The sequence below is a fragment of the Cydia strobilella genome, chromosome 5, assembly GCF_947568885.1.
Source record: "Cydia strobilella chromosome 5, ilCydStro3.1, whole genome shotgun sequence".
In the NCBI taxonomy this organism is placed as follows: Eukaryota; Metazoa; Arthropoda; class Insecta; order Lepidoptera; family Tortricidae; genus Cydia; species Cydia strobilella.
Window position 1 is genome coordinate 743,379 of NC_086045.1, and position 24,296 is coordinate 767,674.

The 24,296-nt window shown below is 36.7% G+C and overlaps 1 protein-coding gene across 3 annotated transcripts; it reads left to right on the top strand.

The window, feature by feature from the left end:
• The first annotated feature begins 9,005 nt into the window (after window positions 1–9,005).
• On the top strand, window positions 9,006–24,226 carry LOC134741267 (histidine-rich glycoprotein-like). Of its 3 annotated transcripts, none has more exons than XM_063673977.1 (4): window positions 9,006–10,239; window positions 17,856–18,075; window positions 20,846–21,038; window positions 21,877–24,226. In XM_063673977.1, the coding sequence occupies exons 1-4, from the start codon at window positions 9,133–9,135 to the stop codon at window positions 22,013–22,015; spliced, it is 1,659 nt and encodes a 552-aa protein (XP_063530047.1). In that variant the 5' UTR covers window positions 9,006–9,132; the 3' UTR covers window positions 22,016–24,226. The 3 variants fall into 3 exon arrangements, 2 of the variants coding, with proteins under 2 accessions (XP_063530047.1, XP_063530048.1); XM_063673978.1 differs by having other exon boundaries at window positions 9,011–9,654; XR_010127869.1 differs by lacking the exons at window positions 9,006–10,239; window positions 17,856–18,075; window positions 20,846–21,038 and adding an exon at window positions 21,508–21,596 and having other exon boundaries at window positions 21,877–22,012.
• The last annotated feature ends 70 nt before the right edge of the window (window positions 24,227–24,296 follow it).

Consider the following 24,296-nt stretch of genomic DNA (forward strand, 5'->3'; position numbering starts at 1 on the left):
AAAAAAATACGAGCATTTAAATTGTAATTGTAAAAATATAAACTGAAAAGTAAACAGTGTTATAATGCTCTTATAACACCGTGAACAGTATTCTTATACAACATTACAATACTGTCTGTGGTTAGCAAAAAGGTTATTATTTATTTACACTGCTATACTTAGAGGATATAAATATAACCAAACGGAGACGCCTTGTCTGTAATTTTCTGTACAAAAAAGTACCGATTTTTGCGGGGGAGGGGAACGTCATACATTTGACGTAACGTAAAAATAGCCATGTCAGATAAACGTCAGTCCATACATTGTGTATGACCATTGGCCGACTATTTTCGACAGAGGGGAACGCCTGTTAATGGCTAATCCGTTTGGTTATAACTAAGTTGCTGTCAGTCATTTAATGATATGCGGTTTTAGATAATTAATTGCCGGCTAAGTAGGAGCAGCGAATTCAATCGATCGATCAAACGCAATGGGGTGCAAATTGTATATGTGATTATCGGTGACACTTGTAAAGGCCATAATTTGACAGATTGAAGTGCTGCAGTCAAGGGCCTGACACTTCTTTGATAGAGAAAGATAGTCTTATTGCGATTCCTATAAGAGAAAGTAGTGCCATGCTTTGTCTTTATCACCGACCGGGCATTTTTTCATGGTCGGGTTATGGCATCATAGTAAGGAGGCGATGGCGAAATACCGAAATTTATAAAATTTAAAGAGAAAAAGGATTATGCTGCCCCATACATGAAACTGTCAATACATGAATATGTCTTTCTCTTACCCCTGGTCGCTCGGTTTCATGTCTATAACTACTTGTATATTATGTACTATGTCTATGGCTGCAGTGGATTTTTTTTTGAAGTAAAACTTCTTTAGGCGCGACCACGGCGCGACTATAGGGAACTCAGATTTTTTTTCTGACGGAAGTAACGCTCAGTAGTAACACACGCACAATAAGACACGTAAACGTGCATAGCGATAAACGTCGAAGAAGTTTTACTTCATTCGCGAGTAAAGATTACAAGCACACACTTTTTTTATTATTATTTAAATGCATAATGAATTCACATACCTCGAGTTACTGAATAAACTAAAGTTATTGTAATGTAAATACAGCTCAATTTTAATTGCTTTGTTAATATTGGAATTGATATGTGATTATAAATAAGTTAATTGGGGACAAGTGCGTCCATAGGGGCAAATGCGCCTACCCTAGGTACACCCGTATATTATAAAAGAGAGATTCTTTATTGTGTTGCAGTCATGTTCATAATACATTAGGTGTTACAGTTTGAGGATTGTAGGTACATGACACCCTTCCAACGTAACCGCACTTTCCTCGCTTAGGCAAGAGAAAGCAGTGGCAAACAAGCATGTAGCGGGTAGCCTATGTACACGTAACTACAATGACACGTGAGCGTTGCCGATTTGAAAATGTATCTACTGCGTTTTTGAAGTACCTACCGTATAATTTTTGGTGGAGCTTTTTTATTTACGGTTGTATTTAGCATAGGCGCATTTGCCCCTTTGCCGCATTTATCCCAACAGACTTTATTACACACATTACAATGTATTTATGACAATCTTCTTAGTGTCACTCACTTCATTAAGAAATTGCCAAGAAGTTAGTGTACTCGTAATTAAGCTTTTGTTTTATTCGTCATAGTAAGAGAGACCCAGACCCAGGTAGCAGTGATGTCAGCGACGTCATGAAGACGTCATTGTGACATTATTATGACGTCGCTGACGTCATAGTGACGTATATATACTACCTGGGTAGCGTCTCCCGAGCGTAGGCCTTTAATCAACTCTTTGCCTGCTGCTCGACGCAACGTTTGCGCAACTGCGCAGCAACACCATTTTTCCCTAATGCTGACTAGACTCAAAAAACGCTAGTGTAGGGCGACCCCACTAGTCTAGTCTAGTCAATGGCTGCTGCTCGACGCAACGTTTGCGCAACTGCGCAGCGACACCATTTTACCTAATGCTGACTAGACTCAAAAAACGCTAGTGTCGGGTCTCTCTAGGGCCACCCCACTAGTCTAGTCTAGTCAATGGCTGCTGCTCGACGCAACGTTTGCGTAACTGCGCAGCGACACCATTTTATAATGCTGACTAGATGCCGACACTCAAAAAACGCTAGTGTCGGGTCTCTCTAGGGCCACCCCACTAGTCTAGTCAATGGCTGCTGCTCGACGCAACGTTTGCGCAATTGCGCAGCGACACCATTTTACCTAATGCTGACTAGATGTTGACCCTCAAAAACCGCTAGTGTCGGGTTTCTCTAGGGCCACCCCACTAGTCAAGTCTAGTCAATGGCTGCTGCTTGACGCAACGTTTGCGCAACTGCACAGCGACACCATTTTATCTAATACTGACTAGATGCTGACACTCAAAAAACGCTAGTGTCGGGTCTCTCTAGGGCCACCCACTAGTCTAGTCTAGTCAATGGCTGCTGCTCGACGCAACGTTGGCGCAACTTCGCAGCGACGCCGTTTCCTATAGACGCTAGTGTTGGGTGATCCTTCGTGTTTCCATCAGGTAAATAGTAAGAAATGTAAAAAGTGTATGTAAATAAGTAGTTAGTTTTAAACTATGTTGTACAACATGTAGTAAATGCACGCGACGCTTTTTGTGTGTTTATTTCGATTAATATACAATAAATACATTTAAATTTAATAATTCTGAAGTTTTATTAACCAATATTAAAGTACCCGGCGATAAATAATGCACATCGCCAACTGTCTTTGGAAAGAGACTGCTAATGAGGGCTACCGCGTTTAATTTCGCCGCTAGGGGCGCTAGTGTAGATGGAGATATGTCAAATGCATAGAAGTTTTGGGGGTTTCAAGCTTTTTAGGGTTCCGTAGCCAAAGGGTAAAAACGGGACCCTATTACTAAGACCTCTGTCCGTCTGTCCGTCTGTCTGTCTGTCTGTCTGTCACCAGGCTGTATCTCATCAACCGTGATAGCTAGACAGTTGAAATTTTCACACATTATGACTGTATTTCTATTGCCGCTATAACAACAAATACTAAAAACTGAATAAAATAAATATTTAAGTGGGGCTTCCATACAACAAACGTGATTTTTTTTGCCCTATTTTGCGTAATGGTACGGAACACCCTTCGTGCGAGAGTCCGACTCGCACTTGCCCGGTTTTTTAATCCATTTTTCTTGTATATCCAAATTCTACCAGCAACATGACATGTGTTTGTGTTTGTTTTGTTGGCTGGCGTCTACTGTTAAAATAAATCATATTATTGCGATATTCATAAAAACTAAATAAACTTTTTGCAACTCAATAAGGTCAAGCACGAATACAATTCAATTATTATAACAGTCAAATGTAATTGTTATAAATCTATTTGTACAGTTTCTCCAAAGGCAGTCATGCGTATCGCCAGAGATTTATTGATTTTGTAGAGGTAAAACTCTAAGAAAAAAACGTCGCCTAGTTTGATAGTAAAAAAGATGGCTACACTGCGCTGTATGTTTTGTGGTCATTGAACCGGGTATTTGACTTCTAGTCAAATCAGTTTCTTTTTTAGGGTTCCGTACCCAAAGGGTAAAAACGGGACCCTATTTCTAAGACTCCGCTGTCCGTCTGTCCGCCTGTCTATCTGTCACCAGGCTGTATCTCATGAACCGTGATAGCTAGACAGTTGAAATTTTCAATTTTATGTATTTCTGTTGCCGCTATAACAACAAATACTAAAAAGTAAGCACGTGGCCGGTTTTTCGAACTGTCAAAACGATTTCGGTACTATGGGATTTAGCATGTGACGTCACGGGTTAATACGGATTTCAAAATAGAAATTGTGTCTAAAAGTAACTGCTGGCGCTTTCGCTTCTGGTGCTTTATTTCATGCATGGTGTAAAATAATTTACAGTACATATGGTGCACTTTTCGTGCATATGTCGAAAGTTTAAAAGGCCAATTGTACTGTAAAACGTTATACGATACACGTGCGAAAAGGTAATTCGCAACTCGTTACGATTTAAAACACTCCCTGCGGTCGTGTTTTAATTTATCCCCACTCGTTTTGAATTTCCTTTTTTCCGCACTTGTATCGTAAATAACTCTTATTTAAAATACTGTCAAATACCCTATTGTAAGTCTACCTTGTTGGGACTTTTCCACACCTTTCTATTATAATGCTCGATATTTTTTCTGTCCCAAAACTTTATTTCAGTTAAGTTACAGCACCTACCTTTTGTTTCTTATTATTTTTTGCTACCCAACCAAAACAAAAACAAACTTAGGCCGTTCTCATTACTCATGGTCAACTAAAAAAGTTCTTCTATTTAAATTTCAAGATGGGGTTAGCAAATGTTTTAAACGTTGGGCAATTTTAGATTAATCACTTGCAAATCTTGCAATGTCGGCCGTTGCTTCATTGAGAGACGATAGTACCTTTTTTATACGCTGAATAAGCATACTACCCGCCTATTTGTAAGCGAACGTCGAGATCTATGGAGGTTTTCAACTGCCATAACGTCACAAACATGCTTGTTACTAACTTTTTTTCAAATGGTGGTGCAAATTTAAATGACAATGTTGTTCCCTGGGTGACAAAAGATTGCAACTAGGTCAAATTGCATGCTAATGGGGTTGGCCGGTCGAAATATTTAGCAGATGGCGCTTGCCCTGTCAATCCCTAGAATTGTGGCAATTTTTTGTCTTTTTAATGCCCTTGATGACAGCCCTTTAAACCAAATCTCATAGAAAAAGGGGCAAGCTATGATGGCGCTATCTCTGCAAACCTTTGACAGTTGCCAACCCCATTAGGGTATAACTTAAAAACGCGGAAAATCGCTTCATCCACGTAGGTAATTATGTCCTAATATTTTTTTCTCTGCTTTCAATCCGTTATTTTACAGATATTGAGATGCCAAATATTAAATGCTAAAAAACTAATAATTTTATTAAATACCTCTAAGGGTAAGTTAAAAAACGAAATACTACGCGAGCGCCGCAGGTACAACTAGTAAAATAAAGTACCTAAATAAGTAGGTAAGAAAGTTATAATTAATCATTTTATTGTTACAATCAACCGTTTTAGGATATACAAGATTCCTACAAAAAAATAACAACAACAATTCAAATAAATTAAAAACTGTAATAGATGTCATACAGGGTGGGCACAGGGATTCCGACAGACTTTAACCGTGGATTCCTGGCAGTGTTACGAAAGAAAAATGTTATATCAACATGGGTCCAAAATTGCCTAATTAATTTACTTAATTTCTGGAACAAAATAAATCAATTAACGATAGTACTAACTTGTGAACGTATCTTTAGTTTGAAAGAGTGAAAAAGACAACATGCGACACCAATATGACACTTTATAGTCTAGTTTATAGCAGGTGACAGGTAAGTTTACTATTTTTAACACTTCTGCTTTGCATGTGTGATTGTTTGTGTCTTGGTATGTATGATTACGTCACATAAGGGCGTGTTAGCCTTGAGTTTTTTTAACTTCGAAATTACTTAAATAATTGAATATCTCGTAAATTAGGCTTTCTATGGCATTGTTATATTACTTTTTTTTTATCCAAATAGGCACTAGAATTCATGGTTAAAGTGTGTCGGAATCCCTGTGCCCACCCTGTATATTAAAGAAAAAGTGACGAAGCCGCGACCACGACCAGTGAAACCTGTGTCGAAACGTCGGTAAATAAAGGTAACAAAATAAATTCGCGATAGACCCGTTTCTAAATGTGATTTAACAAGGTCCCTTTTCATAGAAAATGCCCCATTTTACCTAATAACTAGATCATTTACTACAGAAAGATCATACAATTATATTCTGGCATGCGGGTGCTACACCGAGTAAGGCGCTGTACATATCGCGCTTGCATTACACCGCCATGGCTGCTGAAGCGGTGGAGTATGTACAACAGAAGACCGGTTCACGCTGAGGGTGTTCCAGCTTCGATCGCGCCACTACGTGCACTTCCTCTCTTGTGGTGCGCGTGCCGCGACCGCTGCAGGGGACCATCGAGTGCGCCGACTTCTGGCCGAAGGGTGGCGCGTTTCGGAGGTTCCGGGGCAAACTGCCGAATCCGACACAAGAGCAAACAATTCAACGGAGCCACGCCGTTCTGTCGCCAAATTAGTTAGTTTTTAACTTTATGAAATGTATATGTATGATAAGGTATATGTAATACGGGCCTTGTTGCCTGAATTAAATTTTAAAATAAATAAATAATAATATACGTACCTACATAAAATATATAAAGAACAAGCACAGGGTGGACACGCGTCATGCGTCATTGTGTGAGTAAGTTGCTCAAAAACAGTACTGAACGGCCGTCAATCGTGTCACGGGGCGAGGTAATTCGAATCGGAACGGGGCGGTGCGTGGCCGTTCTGTATGATAATACTATTACTTATTCTGTGGATGTGGAACAAGCCTCTTTAACCTACCATGACCTCAGTGCAATGTTAATGATCTTTATTATATTTATCTAGATAAGGACATTGTTCCATGTTTAATTGTTTATTCCAAATGACGTCAATGCGTAAGTAAATAACTAAGTACCTAAGGAATTTAATGACAGCCAGTGACCTCAGAGATTGTTAAACTTCGTTGCTCAGTAAACTGTCTCACAACTAACTAAAAACCGGACAAGTGCGAGTCGGACTCGCCCACCGAGGGCTCCGTACTTTTTAGTATTTGTTGTTATAGCGGCAACAGAAATACTTACATCATCTGTGAAAATTTAAACTGTCTAGCTGTCACGGTTCATGAGATACAGCCTGGTGACAGACAGACAGACAGACGGAGAGTAGGGTCTTAGTAATAGGGTCCCGTTTTTACCCTTTGGGTACGTAACCCTAAAACCTACCTATTAAATTTGTAAATAAAAAAAACCCTACGATACGTTAATCACAAGACTTTCATGACAAAAAATAAATGCCTTATTTACAACATTATGGAAAAACTACCTATAATTATTATTAAGTAAATAGATAATAGTTATTTGTCATACAAGGGTGCAAAGTTGTATTTTACCCGCAAGTGTGGAATTGAAACACGAGCAAGCGAAAGGAATCTATAGTTGAACCACGAGCGAAGCGAGTGGTTCTAAAATAGAATCTTGAGCGTAGCGAGTGTTTCAACACACGAGAAGTAAAATATTGTCAGAAACTTGTTCCGAAAAAATAGTTATCAGTGCATATTATGGAACAGTCTACCCACTACTTACGTACGGAGTAATTTTTTGGGGCAATTCTGTTGATGTTGATAAAACATTCATATTGCAGAAAAGATGTTTAAGAACTGTTTTTAGAATGTACACAGATGAATCGCTACGTGACGTGTTTAGGGAAAAGCGCTTTTTGACACTTACCGGTATTTATATATTAGAATTAAGTCTATTTGTAAAAAATCACCCTGAACATTTCACAAAGCGCTCATGCAAAGATAATATTAGATCGCAATATAAATATAATATGGTACTTCCGAGAGCTAGCACTTTAATATATAAAAAAAGCACATTCATATCCGCTATTAATGTCTTTAATCATCTGCCTAATGAAATAAAAAGCCTCGAAGGAAATACCTTTAAAAGATGCTTAAAAAACTTTTTAATAGACAAAGTCTTCTATAACCTAAAAGAATTTTATAACTCTGAAAACCTAAATGTATATTAAAATTTAGTTTAAGATTACTTAGTTTAAGATAAAATAAATTGTATGCCCGAAAAGGGTAAAACTGTTGATACCCATAAAAAAATGTACCTAGCTATACTTCTTGTACCTACACAGTTTGAACAATAAATGTTTCTGATTTCTGAATACATTTGCACCCGTGTGTAACACAAAACTTTTCCCCTCACTATAGCGAGGAAAGTGCAACATATCTAGACAGGCGTTAGATCATCTTCATCACTGGAATCACTAATTTTTTTACGATAATACGATATTATAACAGAAAACTCTGGAAGTTGTGTATTTTTACGTGTCGGAGTCGGTGAGAAAATTTTTGTTAAAGGGGCCCACTGACTATCAGTTCGCCGGACGATATCGGCCTGTCAGTTAGAACAAAAATTTGACAGTTCCGAACAACTGACAGGCCTATATCGTCCGGCGGACTGATAGTCAGTGGGCCCCTTAACAATGTTATGTTGACATGTTGACATTTCTGACGAAGCGGTTTGAAATTGCATCGACTCAACTTGTGCGTTCAGAATTACATTCAACATCATTTAAAAAAAGAAATGTTTTTTATGCAATTAAAGGTTTATGACTTAAAATCATTAAATAAAGCTAAATTCGGTATTTTTTATTAAATTCTCAAACCATTTATTTATGATAATTAATATCGAACGAAGCATTATTATGAGCATTTTACGTTTTGTTATCTGTCAAAAGCTACTTAAACACGCTCCATCCAAGGTCAAATTACTTTCCCCACTAGTGGATAAAATGCGTTTTTCCCCGCTTGTTTTAAAGGATAAAAGACGGCTTTCCGAGCTAGTGAGGGGAAAAATTTTATAATAGTTTTCCTGTGTCACATACGGTTGTTAATCATGTATGTAATAATTTTAGCAAGGCAGAATTGTCATTGATTCTATAATTATAGACATCTAAAATAATTAAATGTTCGTAGCAAGTGTTGCTAAAGGACTTTTTCAATTCCATTTCGATTACTCCACCGTATTGATCAATGTTTTCCAACAGCAATAATGCAATAGATTTTTAATAACAATACAATTATTTGGACATTCACGATCAATATTACAATTACAATAGCTAAATATTATAAAAATAGCAATGAAATGATTTAGTAATTCTCATTCACGTTTACTTCAATCGCCTAAAAACTTATTATTACCCCCATAAATCGCATAATACCTGTTATCGATACATCATCCATGGTTCAGTAATCATTGCATAATATAACCTCAGAAAACTTAATTTTATTCACGGTCATAGTTTTCACCGAAAATCCATTTTAGCGTTAAAGTACGCTTTCTAAGCGGGGCTCGGACGAGGACCACAGTGCATCGGTAGCTTTGACCGCGCGCGCCCGCTTGAGCAAATATCATTGTTTACTTATTCGTATTTGCAATCTACCGACTTTGAAAGGTATAAAAGAAAAAAATACAACGCTTGCAGCAGTGATGAAGTTACTTTGGTTGTTATTAGTTGTTGCGGTGGCCGCTCAGCTCGATGATAACATCGAGGAGGAGGAGTTGGAAGAACCTTATAATGAAGAAGATTATGAGCATTCTAGAGACAAAAGGAACATAGAAGATTTTGAACATTCTAGAACCAGACGAGATATAGAAGATGATGATCCTTATGAAGAGATTTTTAGAACGCGGCGGGATGTTCACGATCCGTTTGAAGAACATTCTAGAGCCAGACGTGAGATAAATGGTGATTATGAAGAGAACAGGACACGGCGTAATGTGAACGAAGGTCCGTTTGAAGAGCATATAAGAGTGAAAAGATGTACATACGAAGATGTTCCAATAAGTCGCATTCGTCGCTCAGTAAGAACTCCTCGGCAAGTCCACCAGTACGAAGTCCACGAGTTTACAGATGGAGAGAGTTATCCATCGCCTCCTTATGAAGAAATGTTAGCGGCTAGCGCTGAGCATTATCATAAAGTTTATGCAGCTCCAAATACGAGGCCAGATGTGAGTGTGCCTGTTGTGTATCGTCCTGTGCCGTCTGTGTTGTCTCCTGTGCCATATAAACAAGCTCGTCAAGTGTCCCAACCTTTCCAAGCTCAACTTTTGTACACTCAACCTCACCAAGCTCCTGTCCAAGCGTCATACGCAAAAATCCAAACGCCTCAAGTACCCCAATATTCTCAAAATTTAGTTGCAAAGCCTCAAGTAGCCCATGAACGTTTTCAACCTATCCACGCCACGCCTCAAGTAACCCAATATCCTCAAAATCTGGTTGCAAAGCCCCAAGTCCATCAACTTTCTCAACCTTCAAATGTAGCTCAATCCCACCAACAACCATTCTTAGTTCCAGTAAAATCTTCTATACAAGTAGCTGACGCTCCCAACTCCTTCCAAAGTCCCTTAGGCATCATCCAAGCGAAAGTCCCGCTTTCCTCAGAAGTTGCTGTAGCTACCGTGGAAGAAGTCCCGCTGCTGAAGGATCAGCAGGAAGCAGCTGCCGTGGTTAAGCATAATAAGCATGCGAAGGGGCATAAGCAGGGTGGTGGTCATGCGAAACATGCCCAGCATGATGCGCATAAAGGAGGAAAGGTAAGTTGTGTTTTGTGTTTAGATTAAGTGCTTCATTAACTTTGCACCTACATTGCTGTCTTCTTTGTATTTACGCACATTTGTATTGAGGTGACATCTGTCACCGTTCCCAAGCTATGTGAAAAATGCAATAAAAACAAATAAAAAAACCGGCCAAGTGCGAGTCGGACTCGCGTTCCAAGGGTTCCGTACATTACATAATTTAAACAACGTATTTTTTATGTGAGACGTGAGTGAAATGTCTTTAAAAACCCGTAGGGGTCGGATCAAAAACTAAGTAACTAAGTCCGACTCACGCTTGACTGCACATTTCTAATAGGTTTTCCTGTGATCTATAGGTAAAGATCTATTTTGTGTATTTTTTTCAAAATTTTAGACCTTGTAGTTTCGGAGATAAAGGGGGGGGATGGTCATTTTTTGCCTATTTTCTTAAATAACTTCTAAACTGTTTAACCTAAAATTATAAAAAAATATATATTTAGGATTCTCAAAATGAGCTCTTTCATTTGATATGTAACACGATATAGTTTAAAAAACTTTATTTTTTTTAATTTTCTCATTTACCCCCCAAAAGTGGTCCCCGTGTTTAAAATTCATTTGTTTACGTTACGTGTCCGTCTCTGGGTCACAAACTTACATATGTATACCTAATTTCAACTTAATTGGGCCAGTAGTTTCGGAGAAAATAGGCTGTGACAGACGAACAGACAGACAGACGCACGAGTGATCCTATAAGGGTTCCGTTTTTTTTCTTTTGAGGTACGGAACCCTAAAAAACCGGCAAGGTACTTGTCACACTCACGTTTTAAGGGTTCCGCCGTACATCACACAATAACAACACCACGTTTCACGTAAACCGTTGAGGATGTGTCGCTAAAACAGCCTAACCACATTTTTGTTCTAAGTCCGACTCACACTTAACTTTATATTTCTAATAGGTTTTCCTGGCATCTTTAGGTAAAGAACTATTTTGTTTTTGTTTTTTCAAAATTTTAGACCCAGTAGTTTCGGAGGTAAGGGGAGGGGATAATCATTTTTTGCATATTTTATTGAATAGCTTACTTATTACCTGTATATCTTAAAAATATAAAAAATATATATATGAGATTCTCACAATATATGACATTTGATATATGACACGATATAGTTTGCAAAACTTTGTTTTTTAATTTTCTCATTTAACCCCCAAAAATGGCCGCTATGTTTCAAATTTATTTGTCGACGTTACATGTCCGTCTTTGGGTCACAGACTTACATATGTGTGCCGGATTTCAACTTAATTGGTCCAGCAGTTTCGGAGCAAAGAGGCTGCGACAGACGGACAGACGGACGGACGGACAGACAGACGCACGAGTGATCCTATAAGGGATCCGTTTTTCCTTTTGAGGTACGGTACCCTTGCTGACTATTCTTATATGTATGTGACAGTTCAAGGGCAACACGATGAAAATATATTTTAAATTGTTAAGAAATAAAACTAAAAACAAGAATTCAGAATAGGTGTACATTTTACAAAAACGCATTAAATAAATTTCTTCACATTGACAACAGTTTATGTTAAAATAATTAAACTCAACAGAATTAATTGGTGCACAGAATTACCCAAACTTCTAAACAATACTTTTGTACTATGTACTATAGAAATAATGAGTCAGCAAATCTTGTACTATGTACTATACTTTTGTACTATGTACTATAGAAATAATGAGTCAGCAAATCTTGTACTATGTACTATACTTTTGTACTATGTACTATAGAAATAATGAGTCAGCAAATCTTGTACTATGTACTATACTTTTGTACTATGTACTATAGAAATAATGAGTCAGCAAATCTTGTACTATGTACTATACTTTTGTACTATGTACTATAGAAATAATGAGTCAGCAAATCTTAAGTTAAATAGCTCCAATATGGAACGTGTATCCAACTGGTCACACACATTCAGGAAGAGATTTGGTAATATTTCCTTACCTAGAAGTAATAATAGAATAAATAAATACCCGTTTAAAATTAATAAAGATAGAGTCCTCCAAAAAAAACGGACACAAAAAAAATTGATAGATAAATAGATAAACTGTTTATTTGAAATATATTTCTTACTTACCTAGGGAGAGGAGTGTTAGGGTCGGCAACGCGCATGTAACTCCTCTGGAGTTGCAGGCGTACATAGGCTACGGAGACTGCTTAACATCAGGCGGGCCGTATGCTTGTTTGCCACCGACGTAGTATAAAAAAAAATAAGCCCTTTCATTTGATATGTAAAACGATATAGTTTGAAAAACTTTATTTTTTAATTTTCTCATTTACCCCCAAAAGTGGCCCCCATGTTAAAAATTCATTTGTTTACGTTAAATGTCCATCTTTGGGTCACAAACTTACATAATTATTTTCAATTTAATTAGTCCAGTAGTTTCGGACAAAATAGGCTGTGACAGACGGACAGACAGACAGACAGACGCGCGAGTGATCCTATAAGGGTTCCGTTTTTTCCTTTTGAGGTACGGAACTCTAAAAACGTACCATCTTTAAAATTTTCTTTTTTTACTTCATTGATACACGGACGCAAACGTTTATTAAAATTATCAACAATATGCTGCAGTGAAAATCTTTGTCAACGTTTTGGGCATTGTGTAAAAAAAAGGTAAGATACAGGAAATTTAATCGTGTCATGACGGATAAGCATAAAAAAAGATATCAAAGTAAAATAATTTATTATGCGTTTTTGTAACGGAACGATACACACGTGCAACAGGGGACTTTAGGTAGGCACAGTGAGCTGCAGGGGGGCTGCATATAGAAGTTTGTATGCAAAGGTGCTAAGCATTGCTGACTGTACTAAGCAAACCCCGTGAATGTTGCAATCTATTGAAAATAAGGGTTGACAATGGCAACCCTTACTTCACCTATGGTGCCCAACTTCGCCTAATAACATATTTAAATAATAATTAATTTTACCAATTAATAGTTATATGAATTCACAATTATTAGAACTGTGTGAAAATAAACATACACTAATGAAAAAGTGACCAAGTCCACCGGTGGCCGAGGCGGGAAATGAACCCATTCCCGCCCCCCGTTCCCGTTTATAAGTATATAGTAGTGTGACTACAAAAAAAAACACAAATCAAAAAATATTTCATAAAATAATTTGATTTGTTCCCTAGTTGTGTAAAAATTGTTTTAAGGTAAAAATTAATCCTTTGCCACGCGTTTGGAAATAAGTTTAAGCATAACTTTTATCATAATAAAATAATGATCAGGCGAAGTTGGGGTCGCCTGATCATTATTTTATAATGATGAGTTATGCTAAAACTTATTTACAAATCCCAAATGTTGAATGACTATTAAAACAAATGCACATGATACAAGTTATTGTGGAATTACATACTGTGAGTAGGGTGCCTAGCCAAGATACCCATCGTTTGCGCTACGACAACGAAATGCTATCTGTCTCTCTATCGCACTAATATATAAGAGTGATAGAGAGATAGAAAGCATTTCGTTGTTGTAGTGCTAACGATTGGCATCTTAGCTAGGCCCCCTGATCTATACACGTTCTTATGACGTTATTATGACGTTATTAGATTTATTTTTAACATGACTGGCACCTCTTTACAGTGTCAATTAGTTGTTAAGTAGTATTTAATTTTGTACGCAATATGGGTAAATGCCTGAAATAAAAGCTTTTTATTTTATTTTTGTATTACGCGCTACAAACCTCAATGGGGATGGTTGCTCGACGAATTTTACAGATGGCACCAGCGTAGGTTTTACCAGTCAATCCTACGAATAGTGACAAATTGTTTTTTTTTTTTGGAATTTTATTAACCGGATTTTTAAAAATCGTAGCGCTTTTTTTGATCACAAAACGGTTGCCAAAAATTTTAGCAATCCTTATTTCTGGTAAATTCATCGATTCGGATTTTGTTGACTTTCGCTTGATAGAAAAAAATCACGAACATATAGGTCTAAAACGCGCCTTAAAAATAAATAAAAAATTTATGGCAATCGTTGCAAAAAAGTGAAAAATATGAAAATATGAACCCACTTGTTTTAAATCGAAAACGCTCGACATGTCCATGTGTGTCTGCGCCGGTCCGTCACCGTCGACGCAAGCTCCTGATGACGCTCCTCGGTACGGAGTGAAACATGTCGAGCGTTTTCGACTTAAAACACGTGAGTGACCCGTTATTAATATATTTAATATGTCTGTGTCTCACGGAAGTTTTGTTATTAAAATATGAAAATTGCTTCTAAAACCCCAATTTTTTTTAACTTACAAAAAAAAATATTGAGATGATATCCATAATCCTGGGCATGCTTACGCTTACGCTCGGTGAGAGCGAGAGAACATGAAATCTCATAAAACAAAACTAAAGGCAGATAAGACTTATGCTGGCGCCATCTATACAAACCTTTGACAGTTTGCCAACCCCATTAACTATTACTCGTCTGTCTTATTCTCTCATTTAGTAAGAAAAAGGGATAAACATATATGCGTGTATATAATTTTGAACTGCTTGCCCGCTTAGTTACTTCTGTGAGTTCTGCGGCTAAACTATACTAGACTACTAAAATAATAACACTTCTTTTGCCTTCGTTTTATAAATTCTACGCGGCTTTTCAATTAATTAATACGTCCATGTAAAACAATTAATTTAATCGTCAACAAACAAGCAAAGCATCAGATTTACTGTTACATAATATATGATATAAATCTACTGTTTCATTATGTATTGTTAAATACTGTTATTAGCATTATAGGCGCTTTGGTATTACCAAAGATAGATATAACTCCGTAATAGATAGATACAGTCTAAGGAAAAAACGTGCCTCGAAAATCAAGAAAATTTGATTCTCGTTCAGAGGGCGCTACTAGTTTTGGCCTACAGTCGTATAGATGGCGTTGACGGTTTCGTTTGTTATTTAACAATTTTAACGCATATCAGTGAAAGAACATGGGTCAAAATCATAAAAATAATTAATGCAAATAAAAAAAATCATTTATCTATATTTAAATACATTCTATCGTATTTTTATAAATCTTCATTTTTAGTTTTAAAGTGTGTCGACAGATGGCAGTGAATTTATTGGGGTTACAAAATTTACTATGACAGTACCGCTCTAGTATAAGTTACTCTATGGTATTACTGTAAGCTTATAATTGTAATAAAATAAATAAAATAAAATAAAAGCGTTTGATAAACTTTAACTTCACACTTATTTCACTGTCGGCCAAAATTGGGGCATTTTCTATGAAAAGGGACCTCATTGTCGATGGCGCTTACGCCGCACAGCGTCGCGCGACATTGTATTTATTTCGGAGCATCGTTTATAATGGTGTAAGCGCCATCGACAATAAGGTCCCTTTTTATAGAAAATACCACAATTTATAGCTTATGTCACCCGCGTTGTAAAATATCGATTGACACAAACATACCCACATCGTATAGCGTCGAGGACCAATGAGGGCTACCGTTTTTGTGCTCACCAGTTGGCGCCACTGTAGATGTAGTAAAAAAAATAGACCTCAAATTTCTTCTATGCTCATTTTTATAAAATCAATACGTTTAATACACAAATGTATTTTAACGTCTAAATGTGCCATTTTTTCAACCTGTTTAATTTTGCATATAATTATTTTAGTTGGCCCATTTTTTAAACCACTAACATTTATTGAGCTATACGAGTATCTTTTTTTTATTACTCATAATGGACAAAGATTTACCACAATTATGAATAAGGAGTGAAAATTCCCGATAAAAAAGCTTGAAACCCCTAAAACTTCTACCGTAAAACGGGGTTACCAGAAATCGCGGGGTGAAAAGAGAAAATTATTAAATTATGTAAAATATCTGCGAATATATACGTGTAGGGATGTAAACTGTTCCTTAAATAATAGGTAGGTCTAGAGTACTTATTTAAAGAATACGCTTCAAATGTAAGCTAAGTTGATTTTTTTTACATACAATTCTCATACGTATTATGAGTACTATGTCATAGTTTAATTATGTTTGATTAATAAATTTAATTTGTCAGTTTATTGTTTTTCTATCTATATAAACCTATTTGAAGTTAGTGACAGCCCTGTTTTTTCTAATCACCCCATATGACGTGTCTATTGACCCGGTTTTACGAATATGACGAAATCGGGTAGTTTTTCTCGATTTTCTCTAAAATAAGTGGGTTTAATTTAAAAATACGTATGCAAAATTGAAGAACCAACTAAGACTCATACAAAAAAAGTTAACTTTATTAATTAAGATACTTGAATTCCTTCTGAAAATCGAGCTAGAAGTTCAAAATCGTGTCTATTCACCCCGTATTACGGTATGCATTTGACATTTTGAAAGACCTCCGATTATGGATGGTATAGAAAGGATCGCAACCTCTTATGGCAGAATTGTTGTAAAAGTGACCGCGTTAAGCTTTAAATAATAGTTCCTAATCTCTCCGGTGGCGCTAGTTAGGCTCTGGGACATGAGTATAACATGAACCATATAAGGCAACAAATAACCCGACCAAATTACGTATGTTGTTTTTGGTAGTATTTCGGTGTATGGTGGCGCCGCCTAATTACTGTTTTTTGATGGACACTTTTTATACATAGAGATTTGGCTCCTTTATACAGTCTCCATGCCTCCGATATCGGGTCCGAGCAAGTTATTTTCCGTTTCACGGAATATCAGCACAACTAAGAATATTTGACATGTTAATAATACTTTGTCTCTTCTTGACAAAAATGTTTAATGTGATATTTTTGCATATGAATTTTTTTTAGGGTTATGTACCCAAAGGGTAAAAATGGGACTCGACTACGAGCGAGATGCATAGAAAGTATGTTACGTACACGCTAGCGTCTGTGTGGCTTCCACCAGCTTGGCACTGACTTAAACGCTATCGAGAATTCTCATAAAAGTCGCTGGAATTATTTCCCAGTAGCTGTTTGAGCTATTTTAAAGAGAAATTGCCCTCAAAGAGATTCAGAACAAGTATGACGTCACTCAGTGTTAATATTTCGAGCCACAACAAAATTTATTAGACACGACTATATTGACCGGGATATAGACCGTGATTACCTTTTGTATTATTTGTGAGCTCCCGATATTTCCACGCAGTTACATGCATCATGTTCACGGGTGACTGAAGATAGCGGGTGGGTGTCAAAGTTGTGTAGACAGCGCTCTGTCTACCCTCATTCTATATATTTATTCAACATCGGGAGCTCACAAGTAATACAAAAGGTAATCACGGTCTATATCCCGGTCAATATAAGTCTAGTGAAACTAACCGTGAATCATTCAAAACTCTGAGTTAAAATTCCTTAGACCAACCTGTAAACACAGTTTATTTATCATTCTTTATATTACTCATTAATATTCACACGTAAGCACGTAATTGTAGCTACCAAGATTTATTTTACACACAATGGTAAAGGGGCCCACTGCCAGTCCGCCGGACGATATCGGCCTGTCTGTTGTTCGAACTCTCAAATTTTTGTTCTAACTGACAGGCTAATATCGTCCGGTGGACTGATAATCAGTGGCCCCTTAAAGCAGCGCACGGTTTGCACATGGGAAATGACATTTCTTTGACTTTAACTAAACTTCCAGAGCTCCAGTGGTTTCAAGCACGATCATCATGTAGACAAAGGTGCTAAGGGCTTCAAAACAGATGAGTTACATCGTAAAGAATATGAGGAGGCAGAAGGAAAACAGAAGAAACACCATGATAAAGCTGACCATAAGGGAGGCCATGAGGAACAGGCTCATGGCCATAAGGGATCGAAATTTGATGAAAAGAAGGGGCATAAGAAGGGACATAAGACAAAAGGTAAGACTAATGTTAGGTCATAAAATAGAAAGCTGTACTAAAGTTTTAAGTCATAATGTATTGTTTGTCCGCATTTTCGTTGGTCATAATTTGCTTTTTCTCAGGCACGCGTAACTTTTCAGGATTGTCATAAAACAAACCTAAACTAACCTATCTATAGGATAACCTGACGATAATCCTGCAAAGTTAATGGTTTCAGAATTATGACTAACGATAATCTGACAATCATTACATTACCCAGGAAGCAAAATGACGTCAGAGACGTCACAATGACGGCATTATTACGTCATAATGACGTCGCTGACGTCATAATGACGTATAAATGCTACTGGGGTATCACTTTCAATAATTATGTCAAACAAAGGGATCCGTATAACGATTTTTGAAATGTTTTATTTGATATGAATATGGCTATGGAAAAAAACACAATTTAAAAATGTATACAGCTTATGTCACTACTATCTGACGAATTCAACGACACCTGACACCATATTATGTCAAAAACCGTCCAACCGTTTGGGCTGTAGGGCGTGCCAAAGAATTGGATATACATATATACACTTGAAAAATATTACCCTCCTGACACAGTCGGGTAAAAATAACTAAACGAGGACTAACGAGACAGAATAAACAAGATGAAGGAGCATAATATTACAGGTAAGGTAACCTTAATAAATAATAGGGTATTTGACTGCATTCCAAATAAATTATTTTACACTATGCATAAAATAAAACACCAGATAATTATTAAAAAAAAAACAGAAACAGTAATTATTTTTAAACACAAGTTCTATTCAATAAATCGGACAGAAATATTAGAAATATAAAAAGCAGGCGAAAACCGTGACATGGCGTCATTGTGTAATGATTCATATAAATGAATAAATAAATAAATATTATAAGACATTCTAACACAGATTGACTAAGTCCCACGGTAAGCTCAAGAAGGCTTGTGTTGTGGGTACTCAGACAACGATATATATAATATACAAAATACATAAATACATAGAAAACACCCAAGACTCAGGAACAAATATCTGTGTTCAGCACACAAATAAATGCCTTTACCGGGATTCGAACCCAGGACCATCGGCTTCACAGGCAGGGTCACTACCCACTAGGCCAGACCGGTCATCAAATTTCATATTAGCAAATCGTTTTGACAGTTCTAAAAAAGAAACTAATTTGACTAGTAGGGAAATACCCTATTGTGTAAGCTAACAAAAAAGGAGTACGATGAAAAGGGTTAAATTAAAAGTGTAGCAGATTATAAACTGAAATAAATGTCATATACGAAGGTAAAAATGACCAAAGCCTCCAGTGTCCACCTCCAGAGGCACCTGTCCGGTAAACGGGGGACGCTGGTTCGATTCCAGCTCTGCGGTGTCAGCATGGTTGCATTTTTATCACCTGTCACTATGCGTGTCACTTTCGCACTTACCTACTTGTTAGAACGTGACAGGCATGGTGACAGACGATAAAAATGCTACCGTGCTAAGCCCGCTGGACACTAGAGGCTTTGGTCATTTTTTCCTTCGTATATGACATTTATTTCAGTATATAGTTTAAATAGTAGTGTGTCTACTTGAAAAAACACAAATTAAAAATATTAAAAAAAAAAATTAATTTGTTCTTAGTGTAGCAGTTTCGTTTAAATTATTTACTACTCTTGTTTTGAAAATGTTTTGCGACCTACTTGCACATTAATACATAGGATTCATTATCATCTTGCAACCAGCCCAAGGCCAACCATTGTGTTCACAAAAACTGCCACAGACTGGCAATAAAAAGAAAACTTACAAAAAAGTAGAGAGGTTACTAACCGATGTTCATTGAACTTCCCTTTGTTTACCATAAAGTTTAAAGTCATAATGTATTGTTTGTCATATTACCATTAGTCCTAAAACTGAAACCGTTAACTTTTTAGGATTTTCGTAAGGTTATCCTATAGATAGGTTAGGTTAGTTTTGTTTTATGGCAATCCTGAAAAGTTACGCGTTTCTAAACCAAGCAAATTATTAATAAGCAACAAAAAAATGTTACATGAAAACTGACACATTGTGTCGTAAATGTTCCAAATACCTATTTCTATTAAATCCGAGGTCAATCAACAAAAGAGCGTGAATGACAATCTTGCGTAAGCGCCGCTTTCTCTCGTAAATCGATCTAAGTGTGATTTGTTTACGATTTGTGGCAAATTATGGGTTTTCTGTTTGCGGTTTAACATACAAAATTATTTCCTGATTGGTTTGATATGAATTGTAAGTTTTTACCGAAAGAATTGACTTCATAGAACATTTTTTATTTTTTATTTAATAAATCTTACAGCTATCCTTAGAGTTACCCAATGCGATAGTGTCTATTAACCTTAAAAATAATAAATTACTACTATAACTAGGTATATACATACTATAACTAAGAATAACACAACACAAGCAATGTAACTTTTACAAATTCACTCTCGGAACAGTAAAATACGTCAGTTCGATTGGCAACTTCGTTAAATGTGCGCAGGGCTCTCGTCCAAGGAGGAGAGGAAATGCATAAGTTAAGGGAAGTCTGGGAGATTTGAACCATTGTAATAGGTACCAAAATCAAATAATTTTACAGTTAATATTATTATTTTTGTCTCCTTGGTGTGGTGAAAAATTGTGTTTCACTCGGTATCAAAGTTTGTTTAACCATAGTGCCGTGACAACTTTGTCCTCTTGTAAAAATAACTATTTTATAATATCATATTGAATGGTAATTTCCTTCTCTTCTCTTCTAGGCTACCACAACAAATACCACAAAGACGAGTTCCACAAAGAGCACAAATTCTACGATGACTACCACAAGAGCGGAGAACACCACCGATACGGCAAATTCAACGCAAAACACGCCAGCAATGAAAGTGGGAAGAAGAAAGCGCATCACGTCAACGCTGGACATGACTTCGTTGAGAAAGGCAAGAAAGGATACAGGTGAGTGAGACAAATCATACGAAATAGTAAAGAAGACAGCATCAGTAAACACGCCAGCAATGAAAGTGGGAAGAAGAAAGCGCTTCACGTCAACGCTGAATATGACTTCGTTGAGAAAGGCAAGAAGGGATACAGGTGAGTGAGACAAAACATACGAAATAGTAAAGGAAAGAGCATGACAGCGGTAGTAAACACACCAGCAATGAAAGTGAAGAAGGAGGCACATAATGTTAACGCTGGATATGACTTCGTTGAGAAAGGCAAGAAGGGATACAGGTGAGTGAGACGAAACATACGAAATAGTAAAGGAGCAAGACAGGGGTAGTAAACATGCCAGCAATGAAAGTGGGAAGAAGAAAGCGCATCACGTCAACGCTGAATATGACTTCGTTGAGAAAGGCAAGAAGGGATACAGGTAAGTGAGACAAAACATACGAAATAGTAAAGGAAGGAGCATGACAGCGGTAGTAAACACGCCAGCAATGAAAGTGGGAAGAAGGAGGCACATAATGTCAACGCTGGATATGACTTCGTTGAGAGAGGGAAGAAGGGATACAGGTGAGTAAGACAAAAGATACGAGGGAGTAAAGGTAAGAATGAGACAGAAATGAGAGTGGAAAGAAGAAGGCGCATCATGTTAACGCTGGACATGACTTATTTGAGAGAGGATATAAGTATTTTGAGTATGGTAATTATAGCCATCTTACGGTCTCCAATTTCTGTGGGCAGTTGGCAGCCCACTTCCCTTGCAACTAGAATTAGGTATTCTTTTGTTTCAGGGCACTGAGACTTATAATAGTCATGGATGCTTTATCTAACTCAATATTCTTCTCCACAGCAACAAGGGCCACCTGGATGCAGACCACAAAGGCTACAACGGCAAGCAAGGCCACGAAGAACACCACGAGAAACACTCATCACACGGCAAGAAGGGGGGCAAAGAGGGGGGCTCGCACTGGAAACATGCGAAGAACTAAAACCTACAATGATGCGCAAGTTACGGAAAGTCTCCCAAAAATTGCAGAAATTTTCAGAAATCTTAGTTCTCAGCTTTCGTTTACGATACAAAAGTTTCCATGTAGAAAATTACGCAATATCGGAAACTTTCTGTCAAAGCGTCAAAAACAATGCCATGATTTAGGGCTATTTTTAAGGCCAACAGATACCTTAAAGTGTTATGCAAAAAGGCCTTAGTTACTTGCGTGATTTTTATCTGAAATTGAAATTGTATGCAATGTGTCACACCGCTTGATGTGACAGCTGCCATACAGTTTCTTATATTATAACTGGCGCGATGCATACGTTTTTAATGTGGCCTGGCTTTAAGGATTAGTGCAAATTTTCAAATGCCATTCTTGTAAGGCTTTTATGTAAGGTTGTAACACCAACTGCCAGTTGTTTTAATAATCAGTATTATACCAGCTGTAAGTACATACATACATACATACATACATATAATCACGCCTATTTCCCGGAGGGGTAGGCAGAGTCCACGGATTTCCACTTGCTACGATCCTGACATACCTCTTTCGCTTCCTTCACTTTCATAACATTCCTCATACACGCTCGCCGGTTTAGGGTGCTCTTGACCTGGCCTTTCTTCAGGATTTCCCCGATCTGATTCAGCTGTAAGTATGTATGTAAAATACCTATTTTTAGTAAAAAGATCTAATGTTACTTTTTTCCTGGGCAAATATTTCTAAAGATTCTTTCTTCTATCTAACTATAGTAACTAATCATTGAAATACGTCTAAGAGAAGTACAAAGAAGCTACTTTAAATTAACAATAGTACGAAAAAGTATAACAAGAACTGATCGATAGTAAAATAAACAGACATCGAAACCCACTTAACGTTTAATAAAAAAAGTGTATCAAATAGTTAAAACGGTTATATCGAATGACGCAACCGAAAAACCGAAACGAACTATCGTCGCAACCTAATTCGAAAACTTACTTTACCTCACTTAACATTAACTTGGCTAAAATCAACCTTAGAACGCACACATTAGAGTTGATATTTGTGTAAACGAAATTACTTAACACAGTAGAAACGCATGAAATCATTCCGGCCCGTGTGAAATTCAGTTCCGTGGGTTTATTTATTGTATAAATGTTATTTCATCAGGATTTCAGGAAGTAAACTTTTACGTATTTAAGATGCTGGCAAGAACTAAATACTTATTATTATATGATGTTGATGAGATACCTACTAATATTAAACACATATTATGTGGTTTTGAAAATAAAACTGGTTGGCTAAAAAATTAAATCGTTTTAACTTAACTAATTTTCTTTTTTAGTCCTTCCGATGTAATCTAAAAGTATAAAAATTATGTTATTATCAGCATCTTAAATATCATCACATATTGTAAATAATGTTTCACCTTTTATTGTAAATACCAGTATTATTATATTTAGGTTATAAAAAATATCGGAAACCTCAATGCAAGAAACTTCGTTTTGCAGTTTTATAGAAATACCTCCATAATATGTTTTATTTGGAACATTTGCAAGTTAATTAAAACTTGGTGCATCTCAAACTTGTCGCAAAATACAATAACAAGTTAGGAAGCCCGTTAAATATTTATATTTTAATTTATACATAAGTCTGTTAATTTTAGAGAAAACGTTTTATGCAAGCAAATAGTGAAATCACATATTCTTTTCTTGATGGACTTGAGGGCGGTGTTGCCCGTAGCCAATGTCACGTAAAAGGGTAGGAACAAAATAAATGCTCTTAGAGCACGACGCTGTTCGGTGGTTGTTGTAGTCGTCTCGTAAAACCGATAGCTGGATTTTACGAGAAGCACGTGGACTACCGGCCGTTGACTCCAAAATGGTGGTTAAACACGCTTTGAGATTAATTCTCCATTCACTGCACACTACCACATTAGATTATTGTATAATAAAGCTATCGATATTACACTAAACAATATTAATGAGCAAAAAACAAAGGAATTAATCACGAGGCTACTATCAAGATGGCGTTCGAACCGGAAGTCAAATCACATATTACGAGTATTATAAAAGTATGTTGACTTGTTTGGCTAAACCTGAAAATATGAAAGACTGTAGATGTAAAATTTGTTTAATTGTAATAAGAGTATTAATTATGTGTATTTAACGTTTTTATATTTTTCGTCATTATTATTTTACTTTGTGAAAATAAATGAATAAGTCTTTGTTATCTGTTTTTTTTTTTACTCATTAAAATCCAAAAACAATAGGTATAGGTTACTAAATACAACGAAAATCGA